This window comes from Pantherophis guttatus, chromosome 2 (genome assembly GCF_059756535.1).
Source record: "Pantherophis guttatus breed Tessera chromosome 2, ASM5975653v1, whole genome shotgun sequence".
NCBI classification, from domain to species: domain Eukaryota; kingdom Metazoa; phylum Chordata; class Lepidosauria; order Squamata; family Colubridae; genus Pantherophis; species Pantherophis guttatus.
In genome coordinates, this window is record NC_142064.1 from 189682201 (window position 1) to 189694926 (window position 12726).

A 12726-nucleotide genomic window follows, 5' to 3' on the forward strand; every position below is an offset into this window, starting at 1 on the left:
TCCCTGCAGCCCCTGGGAACCAAAACGGTTGCAGGAAAAAAGGCATTTTTTCCTCACTCGAGTATAAGCCGAGCGGGGCTTTTTTCAGCATAGAAAATGTGCTCAAAAACTCGGCTTATACTCGAGTATATACGGTAGTTTGTTAACCAAGACTTACTGCTTTTGTAAGTTCTTGATCCAGTTCTAGAAGTCGATTTGAGGATCCTTCCAGCTGATGTAATTCCTGTTTTAAATTCTTTACTTCAAGTTGTTTCTTATTTTGAATATCTGACTTTAGGACAATAGTTTTTTCAAGTCCAGTTTTTTTATCCCTTATTTCATCAATTTGTTTCTGCTTCATTGTTTCCTTCACGCCAAATTCTTTCTGAAAAAAAAGATAAAAATCAGAGTTTATTTAAACAAAGGTTGCATGTGTAGTCCTCAACCTACGACCAAAATTGACCCTGAAATTTATGTTGCTAAGTGAGATATTTGTTAAGTGAGTTTTGCCCCATTTTACAATCTTTCTTGCAACATCTATTAAGTGAATCACTGCAGTTAGTAGCATGGCTATTAAGTGAATCTGGCTTCCCCATTGACTTTGCTTTGTCAGAAGGTCGCAAAAAGTGATCAGATGACTCCAGAACACTGCAAAGGTCATAAATATAAGTCAGCTGCAAAGTGTCTGAATTTTGATCACATGACCACAAGGATGCTGCAAATATGAAAAATGGTCATAAGTCACTTTTTTCAGTGATGTTGTAGGTTTGAATGGTCACTAAATGAACTGTTGTAAATCGAGGACTACCTGTACTCTAAAACATAATTACAAAATTAGTCCCATGCAAATGGATTCCTCTGCAAATAAATGGGTTAGGATGGCATCAAATTAAGTAATTAATGCTTAATTTGGCAATAATGCTTGTAAATAGTATGTACAAATGCTCACACAATTCCCATTTCCCATGTTCTGTGAAGAATTCTGTCACTACTGGCTCTGTACACAATTATTTAAGGCTAAATTTTTTTAAAAAAACTAATCCAAATAGACTAAAATTAAGAAGTGTTCCACAATTAATGCTTTTCAATGAAATATTTTACTATATGAATGTAATTAAACTTGTGATAACTTACTTATATGGCCCCAGTTAATCTCCTATTTATTTATTAATCTAATTTAATGTATGCGAATTTACTGTTTAAAATAATGTTATATATTTAGAAGTCAATAAAAATCACTGATAAAGACTGCGCAACAATCCCTCTCATAACCTGCCTTTTGTCTGAAATTAGCTCTTTGCTTTTGGAGCATGGCATGTCACAAATTAAGCCTAGGAATTTCTTTCTTTTTTCTAAAAATAATTTTTATTGAGTATTTTACATTTTAAAACCAAACACACAATAGCAAAAGAAATCAAGAGACAAAAACAAAAAACAAAAACACACGCATATCAGACATTAAAATACAATACTAACAGATATATACAATTTTACAACTTTCTGCATCGACTTTTGTCTGTACTCTTAGCTTTTATCCTCCCGCTCCTTCTCTTTATTTTTAAATATTCATAATTAACTATTTTGTTAGCAGGATCATTATTTACACTTATATCCAGTATGTTAATATCAAATTTCACTTTATATTATAAGAATATAAGGCCAGGAATTTCTAATCTAATTTGCTGCACTGGCAGACTTAACGTATCAGAAAAGGGAACTGTAAGAAGTTGTAAGTAGTGTGTACACTACTTTTAAATACATTTTAAAAGTACATTTATACATTTATTTTTATTTATATTTAAAATTATTCAAAAATAGTTCCTGGGATATTTTAGTATAACTGAAATATACTGGGGTGAAGCAAAAAAAAAAAAAAAAAAAAAAAAAACCCCAGGAAAAGAAAAAAATCAAGATTTTGTTCTTACTGGCTATTTTTTCTTATCTCTGGCAAATATAATGCTTCCTGCCCTCAAGTTCACTTTTCTCGAGTTATAACCAAAAAGAAAAGAACATACACTATCAAGGACTGATGTGAATTTCCCTATAACGTACTATTTCAGTGTATTTTAAAGAAATATGCTTTTATTTATATCCTAATCTCATTACAATTTAGAATACAGAGATTATTTTCCTATTTTAGACCAACTGAGCCTTTAAAAGTGTACAAACTCAAATATTTACCATTAAATTATTAGCAGTTTCCATATCTTTGTCCTGTCTTTCTTTTACCAGCCTCTGAAAACGATTGATTTGTCTTTCATTTAAGGGTGCTCTTTCAAATCCTTCCAATTCCAACTGAGCTGCCAAAGTTTGAATTAATGAATCTCGGGTTCTGATATGCTGCTGGTAACGATCTGCTTGTAACTGAAGACGACCTTCATAGAAAAAAAAACAGAATTTAAGCATATACAATATATTCAAGATGTTATAGGATTGTTGATAAGATTAAAAAAACTGTAAAAGTCATCTACATGTAAATAGGAAAAAAACCCACTACCAGTAGTTGTCTAATCATTGAGTAAGATTAATCCTGTAGTGAAAAACATCAACAACTGGCTGATTCTGATTTTTTTTTTCTGCAATTAATTAACAAATAGTAAATTAATTCCAAAGCTACGGTAGCCACACTGAGATGAATTACTGATTTCTTGTACCTCAATGGAGGAGTAAGAGACATAGACCAAGAGCGATCTTATATGATGTATTGATGAAACACAGTTCACATATGTGTATATAAAAGCATAAGATCCCAAATAAAGGAAACATGGCTTTATAACTGATAAGGAAATAGGAAAACCAAGAAGAAAGATACAAACATCCTTCATAATGTAACCACACACACATTCCTTGAAATGCAACGTAACAGCTTTAATGTACGTGTTGTGGCAAGGCTATGATTGTTATTCTTAACGACTGACACTGTGTTTATAACTAGAAAGGATAAAGAGTTACTGTAGCATATTTCCTCATGCCCTCTCAAGGTGTGAACTCTGCAATCAATTCATCATTACAAAGCACAGATTGCCACAATAATAATAAACATTTCATTCTTAAAGATATTACATAAGGAATAAGGCAATGGATATCTAGGAGTACAAAGAGGCATATGTCTCTCTCCCTCTCTCTTTCACATACACACAAATAAATATTATATAAGCATAAGTAGATAAATAATTTAGTACGTAATTGATTCAACCTGAGTTCTTATTCCAATCCTCAGGTAACTGAGGAGGAGGCTGATTATGAATTTTTTTGTTGCAATTCCCCCATATTGCTTCCGAGAGCTTCTTGCATTCAGGGAAAGGGCTAGGATCTCAGTTACATGGCCACAGTGAAAATGATGCAATATTTGATGCTATCTATTTTCTAATTCATGTATGTATAACTTTAACTGAGTTGAGAAGCACTGACTGCTGAGGTCACACTCATAATCTATTTAAGTGTGAGTGACAATTTAGGTGGATATCCTCCTTTAAATTAGCAAATCACTTAAATTGGTGTTAGGATGGACTGTATCCAAAAGATGTAACTGAAGAAATGACAGAGGTCTGACAAGATAGAGATGGTATTGAAAGTGGATTTATAAATGACAGGCTAGGATAATGACTTAGGAATTGGATTTACAAAAGAAATTGGCTGTTTTAAAATTTCAAAGGCAAACACAAATGACAAACCATAGAAGTAATCTGGACATAAGAACTATGTGAGATGGGAAGGAAAAAAATTGAAAGAAATAAAATCCTATGACAATATTTGAATGAACTAAGTAGGGGTGTCAAACTGGCGGTCCGCAAGCCAGATGCATCACACGCAGGCCATGCCCACCCCAGCTCCGCGAAGGGAAAGCTGTTGCAATATGTCATGTGACATCAACGTGATTCAGCGAGTTTAACATCCATGAACTAAAGATTAAGACATTTAAAAGTAAAAGGAAGGATTTAAAGTTGGTTTATTTGATCAAGGTTAAAACAAGATAGATTGTTACATCTGTCACCCCTTTATGAACTTTCTGATGACACCAGGATTGAAAAGATGATGTTTCATGGATGCGTTCATAGATAAGAGATGGGTCGAAGACATAAATATTTGTAACCTTAGAGAAGGTGAAGCATCACTAAATTTATGCTTCTTGTGATCAAGTTGGAAGTCACTTCTTTATATATTACTTTTTATTTATTATACCTTTTTCTTTCTTCTCTTTTTTCTTGCATTTTTACTCCTTCCTTCTATTCTTTTGAAGTTTAGTTTGTATTAGATTTTACTACCATGGTCAAATTTTATTTATTAAACAAATTTATATAGTCACCCAACTCACACATGGTGACTCTATGTGCGTTATAAAATATCCAAAGCATAAAATTGATATAATCCCACCTCTCACCCACTCCAAAAAGTATAATTTGATTTTCTCTATATCAGCCTCCATCTTAAAGTTCTTCTGGAAAAGTAACAAGTTGAAGGGGCAATCTTATCTCTGGGGGGATTATATTCATTCCAAAGAGAGGGATCTACCAATTTTTCTTTTTCAGACCCTTTATCTTGGTCCCACCTGATTTCCCTAATAGACAGGACCCACAGTATGCTCTGCCCTTCCGCACTGGTGGGTCAAATAAATTTAACTGGGAGAGGCAGTCCTCCAAATAACCTGGTGCCAAGCCATGCAGGGCTTTAAAGATGACAAGCAGCACTTTCAATACCACCTGGAAGCAGATCAGTAACCAATGCAGCTTCTGCAAAAATCTTAATAGAAATTATATATAAAGAAAAAAAATCCTGATATCAATTTTCATTTATTAACATGCATTAAAATGTTAATAAAAATATACCTTGTTCAACTAATAATTCTGATTTTTCTTTATTAAATCTTAAGAATTCTTTGTTTACTGCCTCCAGTTCTCGTTGACACTCTGTTAACCGCTTCTCCTTTTCTCTCACAGTTTTCTGATGGTTTTGATACATTCTTCTAAGTTGTTCATCACTTCCTTGAAAAACCTAACATTGCAATGTAGGAGAAAAAAACACTTTTAGAAATATCTTTTTTTCCCCTTCAGAGTGGGAGTCTTGCAAAGGCCAAAGAATATGTGATATAAAAAGCTAGATGATTATGACTGCCTTTGCTAACCTTAAACCTAGTCCACCAGTCCACTTTGTTGCCATGAAGATTGAGAAATACTGTAGTGGACTGGGAAAATGTTAACCTTTTTCTTAATCTAGCTCTCATCTGTTCTTAATGTTGCTATACCGCCTACTTGTGGATTTGCTCAGCAAACACATTGCAATAGTAATAACAACTGCAAGAGGGGTGACTGATTATAAACACAAAAGTTGCTGAGAACAAAATCTAACCTTTACCATTGGATCAGCATAACATTTACATTCAGTAGCCATGATGTTATCTAGTTTGGGTAATGAGACGTCTGCAAGGAAAAAACCAAGCTCAGAGAGCACCAAAGGCCCGCTCATTTCAATCTTGAGCTACAAATATTCTACTTTAAAAATGCAGTTTGTATATTCTATTTCATGCAAACATAAACAACATAAGCAAACCTTCTCCATTTTTTGTTGCAGGTCTTGATTATCCTTTTCCATCTGTTTTCTCCGACTTTCCAGAGCTTTGCTTTCATTATCTAGTCCCATTACTTTTACAAGATTCTGCTCTATTTTCATCAAAGAGTTCTGAAAAAGGAATAAATATTTAATGTAAAGAAGCTGCGTAACAATTAGGAGGGATGATAAAACAACCTTGTAAATAAACACCTTAAAGGAATTAGTCATTTGGGCTCTATGCAAGCAAAGCTCTCTCCCATCTTCAACAACCTCATTTTTAAGGTGGGCATGGAGTTCAGGCTGCCATTTAGCATTAAGACCCAACTTTCAAATATTCAATTTTGTTTTTTTAAAAATATTCAACTTAATGCTCTCTTCATGCTTTTTCATGGTTCATTAATTAAGCACACCTTTAAACTAGGGTGACAGTTTGGAGCCAGCAACCAAGCTGCAATAAACAGATTTAAGTTGCCAGCTTTGAGGACACATCCATTTAATCAACATATTACAGATAATATATCACCTTTAGAGGCTCTAGTTGGTTTTCAATATGTCTGACATTTTCTTTGGAGGCAGCTAACTGAGTTTCCCTGCTAGTTAGCTGATTCTGGATCTCTTGTGCTTTTTCTTTATTCTGCTTCAAGTACTTCAGCTCCACCTGACAGTCTTTAACTCGCTGCCCTTGTTTTAGACGCACCTGGCGAAGTGTTTCCAAAGCCTTAATATATCTTTTGGAAAGAAAAATGCATGTGATTTTTAAACTACATGTAACCTGTAGACAACCTTTTATTAATCAACATTAAAGGTTATTTGTCTCATTTTAATCCTCTACTCATTCAAGAAACCACAAATAAAGATTACCTTGTTGCTGAAAATATTTCATCAAATTTCTGTTTCAGAGCCTTTCCTTCACTTAGAGGCCAGTTGGAATCTTCTTGATGGCAGAAAATGACATTATTAATTACAGACTTAGAAACTCCAAGGGCAGCAATCATCTCTCGGTCGATTTCTGCACACTTGGAACTCAGACTGACTTTCTCCCCATGCCTGCATGAACATAGACACAAAAACACAGCAAGTGAATGATAAACATTATACAGACAATTTACTTGTCTTTTTCTGTAACTTCAAATCAGTGTTGACTGCTGCTACTGCCTGGAAAAATCCTTGCAATTTTCTTGGCAAATTTTTTGGCAGTGGCTTAGCATTGCTGTTTTTCCTACAGCTGAGAGAAAACAACTGGCCCAAAGTCACCCCATTGGCTTCATGCCTAAGGCATGACTAGACTAGAACTCATTATCTTTTGTGTTTTTCCATATATTTCATGACTATTTGACTTTTTATATTATTCTTACATTTACATTCGCCATGGGCGAATAGGCGGCAATATAAATCCAATCAATCAATCAATACATATGTACATACTGTTTTCCAACGTATCATATAAGGACACTACAGCTCTTTTCAATATCACAGAAGAAAAATATGCTCTATTAGTTATATTATTTGTTCAATTACATTAATGTAACAGAAAAGAAAAGGAGACAACAACTGAAGTACAAATAAAATAAACATATTTTGAAAGGATTCCAGTTGCAACTTGGTACAAGCTTACAATTCTTTTGGTGGTATGTAAAAATAGAATGCACATCTACACTTTGTTTTCAGACATACTGCCCTGATATAATCCCAAAATCATATTCAATTAAAAATATGGTTATTCACTCACTTTATTCTTGTAATTACTCCTTCAAGAGTTTTAAATTCTGTCTTCTTTCCTTTCTGAGAACATACCATGGACCGCTGGACAGCAACAAGCTCCCCATTAACATCATGAAATTGAAGTCTTATTTGAGCTCTGACATCTGTTTCATTGGCAACCTTCCCCGAGGGAAAATAAATTTATTTTTATATACAGGTCCAGGAAGATCAACAGTTTCTTCCCCTAAATCACCTCTTTAATCATGTTTATTTATAATAAAAGTAGAGGCAGAGATTTAAAAGTTGTTTTCTGTATCATGGACATTGATGATAGATTGATTTTCCTCCAGAGTTGAGGGGCTCTTTTCGAATGGATTTGAGAGATATAAGGGGAAGCATAAGGCCAAAAAACCATAGCAGGTATTTCTATTGCATGATAAGAAAATCATTAATGTCAGTTGCATGCAAATGCATGGGGAAAAAATATCCCAAGAAAGGCCAATAAGTTAAGATAAATAGTAAGGAAGTTGTCATGAGAACAGAATAATAAAGGTAAAACTATGTGCACTAACAAACTTTCCATCAATCAATTACAAAAGGACACATTGCTTGGATCTGCACATATACTACACCAAACACTAATTAAAGAACTGGCAGCTATGACTTCACATTTCTGTGTCTATAGTAATATTTTTACGTTTTTCCAATGGATTTATAATGCAGTTATTTTCTCATAATATATTCCCATTGCTTATATTTATGTTTCAGCATATTCTTTAGAAACACATCTCAAGGCACAACATAGAAAATAATAATTGTCATTTCCCTTGAAACAGGGAACTACAAATTCCTCATCAACTTAATCTACACACTGCAATTTACTAGCCAAACAAACTAGCAACTACAATACTTACTTTTGGATCATGGACAAATGAATTTCCTTTGCTGCCAGGTGGGAAGTCCCCAGTACAAATATATTTGAGGCATTCTATGATAGTCTAATGAAATGGAAACAAGCATCAGATATATATTTAATAGCCACTAAATGACTAGGTCTAGATGAGCAGATTAAAAAAGTAGACCCTCTCATGTATTATTTTTTCCAACTTCCCCATATATCTAAGAAATCATATACAGTAAATGATTTACTCATATAATGATGTTGATGCTATCAGAAGAACTACAAACAGGGAGCTTTTCTGATCACTTCTATTAGCAGGAATTCCCACAGACATTGGTTTGGTACAGAATTGCAAAATCCTATGCATTCTAACACAGGGGTCTCCAAACTTGGCAGCTTTAAGACTTGTGGACTTCAACTCCCAGAATTCTCCAGCCAGCTAAGTCCACAAGTCTTAAAGCTGCCAAGTTTGAAGACCCCTGTTCTAACACAAGCTGACTTCTCGTGTATATTGTTAAACAAATGAGAGAGATAACAAAGAAGTATCTCATTGTTTTCCATAGTCATGTTCTTTAATGTAAAACACACTATTAATGTACAAAAAGATATAAATAAGAAACAAACACAAACACCATGGAACTGTTAGAAATCCATAGACCCATTCAAAATTTCTGCTAAAGGTGGTGCAAATAGATGAATTTGAATGAACGTGCAACTTAAGAAATGCATATGTGCTGTGCAGTCATGTTTAAAAAAAACTTCTTCAGTGTTGTAATTAACCTGCTCACAAACGCTATGTGTGTGATGAAAGTTTATCTGCTGCACCAGTAAAATATAATTAAAAAGTTAATTGGTGTTATTTTAAAAAGAAAGCACTCACAGATTTAAGAGAATGAAGGGAGAACAAGAGAGCTGCTCAAGAGACAAGACAGGATAGGGAAGTTGGATAAAAAATAAACAAGAAGTAACTGTAGTGGGATGAGGAAGAAAAGAAAGGACAGGGTTTTGGTACTTCTTGGGCAAATTAAACAATCTGTAAATGAGCACATAGAAGTTTTGGTGAACTATCTCTTTAAAGAAAATATATATTCTGTACAATTTGTTCTTTCAGTGTCATTGTTAAAAAGTTATATTTATTTGTAAGGAGCTAATCTTTAAGGTATATGAAAAACAGAATGCAATACTTTCTCTAAGAGATCATCCACAAATTTTGTTATTTATTTATTTATTATTCTTTTGGGATATTTGTTTTAATATGAGGTTTTAAAATATATTCCCAGAATTAAGCCACTTCTGAACATTGGGATGGGTGATAAGAAAGTATAGTTTATTTAAAAAATTAAAGTCACTTGAATCTTACCGTTTTTCCAGCACCATTTGGACCCACCAAAATAGTTAGAGGATTAAAGAAAGTGATAACTTGTTTATCTTTATCCTCCACACCAAAGCTCCTCACTCCAAGAATGCTCATTTTATCAATCTTAGACATGTTTGAAAAATATTCTTCTTTCCACTAGCAGTAAACTGTATTCAAACTACCCTGCAGAGTAACAGTTAAATAGAATAAAAAGGGTCAGTTTCAGTAATCTTTCTTCTAGATAAGGCAAAAAATATTCCATATGTAATTTGCTTAGGATATTTGCACATAAACATATATCTAAATATAGAAGTAAAATTTTCAAAGATTTCATCCACAATTTAAAAGGCAGCCTAGCACCATCTATTCCAGACTATTTGATCCATAAACTAGATGACACTCGTTCTCCCACCACAGAAAACTGTAGGGACTTTGGGTATAGATAAGATCTTTTAATTTTAATAAAAAAAGCTTGATTAAAAATAAACACAAACTTTGGATTTTCAAAAAGCCAATTTGAATAAACTAAGAAAAATAATACGGAAGTTGCATGAGAATAGACTCATAAAGGTAAAGGTGTTGCAAACCAGCTGGAATTTCTTAAAAAGAAAATTAAGGATAGTATAATCTCATGTAATAACAATAAGAAAGAAAACAAACCAATACCTAAAGGAGCTAACATGGTTGAATAAACGGTTTGTAAAAAAAATTCACTCATGAAAGATACTTATTGGAAATGGATGGAAAAATTAACACCAAGGAAGTTACAGAACGTGCATAATAACTGTAATACCATCTTCCTGGCATGGCTTGTTAATTTTTGCTGCTGTTGTTTTAATTGGTAACTATAATTGCTTTGTATGACCTAAAGTTGTTTCAGTAACTGAAGCTGTCTATCCAAATACCTCCAAATGCTTATGCAGCAACACAGTTTTTTAATTCTGTTCCAAACAGCTTTCGCATCCTTTCTTACATCCACTTTCATTCATTCTGTTGAGAGATTATTTAAGGTCCAATTTTTCTTCATATTGCATTTTTCCTTTCTTTTTCTCTATTCAATCTGCTTTCATTCTAGTTTTTTTCACTTCTTCCCTTTTCCTCCATATCCATCTTTTCCAACATCCATTAGCACAGTATTTGAAAAACAGATTTAGATATTTAGAATATCTCAGCGCCGTTGTATTCTTCGCAAATTCTCTCAATTATTTCTTAAAAATGATTGTAATACCATACACTTTTAAATAAATTTGTGCATACGGATACACTAAAACATGCTCAAACCACGTATTAGGATTTCTGGTAGGTTTTTTTTCAAAGAGATAGTTACTGAATAATCTTCATATTTGTTTGTTTTTTGACCTCTGCCCTAAAATTTAATTTGAAAAAATCTTCAGAAGTGAAAGGGAATAAGAAGGCATCCAAAAATACATGATCTTGTTAAACCCCAACGTTGTTAAAAATGGAATTATAGAGGAAATATATGTTTAACTGAACGGTCTTTGGATTTTCCTTATTTCATGATCTACAATTCTGGAATATACTTGAAACTGCTGTTAAAACAATTGAAAACCGCCGCCGCCTCTCTAGCAATTGGTTTCACTGAGATCTGAGAGTTGCCTGCAGTGCTGTTTCTGCTTAAAAACAAAACAAAAAACAAAATGCCCGGGAGGCGAGGGGGGGTTGGGGAAGGAAACACAGGCCGGCGGAAAAGGCAGGAAAGCAAGGAAGCCCATTCTGGCACGAAACCCCCAAGCCCCCACCAGAGCGGCTTCTCGTTCTTAGCTCAGCAATTCCTTTACGGCAAGATGCCGCCCCCGGCAGCCCACATTCCCCCAGTGTGGTTCAGAAGCCGGGGGGGGGGAAGGGGGGAGGGCAGAGGACGGGGCTTCGAGGAAGGGGGCGAGCCCTCCCGAGAACCCGGCGGACGCAATTCTGGAGGACGAGGCGCGCGGGGGGGGGGAGAGCACGCGCGGGGGGGGGCGGGGGACGGGGACTCCCGCTTTCTGAGACCGGGAATTTCCCAGACCCGCAGCGAGACGGCGCGAGAAGAAGCACGAGGGCGGGGGGGTAGGGGGGGGAGAGAAACCCTACCTTTCTTAGGGGCGGGGAAGGGGGCGCAGCTCTGCCGGAGGGGGGGAGGAGGAGGAGACTCGGATTTGTGGGGGGGGGGAAGGAAGGCACGGCGGTCTCCGGGGCCGCAGAAGGGAAGGTTTGACATGCAGTCTCGCGCAGTGGAATCTTGCAAGAGAGAATTTACCGCCTTGATTGACACGCCTGGCCCACCAACGGCGTGTGTCTGGGGGGGGGTGAGGGCGTGTCTGACGGAGCGCGAGGAGTTTCATCTACTGCTCGGGCCGCAAACCCGGCATTACTTTCCCGCCACCGCCGAAGAAACGTCACCTGTCTGACGTCAGCATCTTGGGAACAGAGAGATAGTCAAAGTTCGAGTGTCCTCAGCGAACGCGGAATAGGAGAAGAAAAGGCCGCGGTAAAATGTGACTGGGAGCGTTGTTTCCCAAGTGATTCGACCGAGAGGCATCTCTACATCATTTTATCTCTAGGTGCCTCGTCCCTGCATTAGACAGCCTGCCGTTTAGGAACGAGGAAATCGCTCCAGGCTTATTCAGTCCTCAACCTTACGACCACAACTGAGCCCAAAGTTTATGTTGCTAACTGAGAAATTTGTTAAGTGACATTGGCCCCATTTTATGACCTTTCTTGCCACATTTAAGTGAATCACTGTAGCTTTTAAATCAGTAACCCAGGTTGTTTATTTATTTATTTATTTATTTATTAAATTTATATACCGCCCTATTCCTAAGGGACTCAGGGCGGTGAACAGCGAACGATAAAAATACATGTAATACAAACGTTAATTAAAAAAAAAACCAATTAAAATATACTAAACACTGTGGTCCTAGATAATTCAAGACATCCCAGTTTAAAATAAAATCAAAAAGCAATATAAAGGGAAAGTTAGGCCAGGCCGGCCTGCTGAAACAGGAATGTTTTGAGGGCACGGCGGAAAGTGCGCAGATCCGGAATCTTCTGTATCTCTGGGGGGAGCTCATTCCAGATGGTGGGTGCCCTCACAGAAAAGGCTCTCCCCCTGGGGGCCGCCAGTCGACACTGTTTGGCTGACGGCACCCTGAGAAGCCCCTCTCTATGGGAGCGTACTGGGCGGTGAGAGGCTATTGGTGGCAGAAGGCGGTCTCGTAAGTACCCCAGTCCTAAGCCATGG

At 36.1% G+C, this 12726-nt stretch overlaps 1 protein-coding gene across 3 annotated transcripts in view; it reads right to left on the minus strand.

The window, feature by feature from the left end:
* Positions 1–12260, minus strand: part of RAD50 (RAD50 double strand break repair protein) — a 54933-nt gene extending 42673 nt beyond the window's left edge. Inside the window, exons 1-10 of one of the 3 annotated variants that reach the window (XM_034404566.3) lie at positions 11743–12260; positions 9489–9668; positions 8142–8225; positions 7256–7407; positions 6388–6573; positions 6050–6254; positions 5527–5655; positions 4806–4971; positions 2161–2354; positions 158–364 (exon numbers count right to left, since the gene is read on the minus strand). In XM_034404566.3, the coding sequence (XP_034260457.1) occupies positions 158–364; positions 2161–2354; positions 4806–4971; positions 5527–5655; positions 6050–6254; positions 6388–6573; positions 7256–7407; positions 8142–8225; positions 9489–9617 (1452 nt within the window). In that variant the 5' untranslated portion in view covers positions 9618–9668; positions 11743–12260. Of the gene's footprint in view, positions 1–157; positions 365–2160; positions 2355–4805; positions 4972–5526; positions 5656–6049; positions 6255–6387; positions 6574–7255; positions 7408–8141; positions 8226–9488; positions 9669–10390 lie in introns of all 3 variants that reach the window. The other 2 variants (XM_034404552.3, XM_034404561.3) reach the window with 2 other exon arrangements.
* Between the last annotated feature and the right edge of the window lie 466 nt (positions 12261–12726).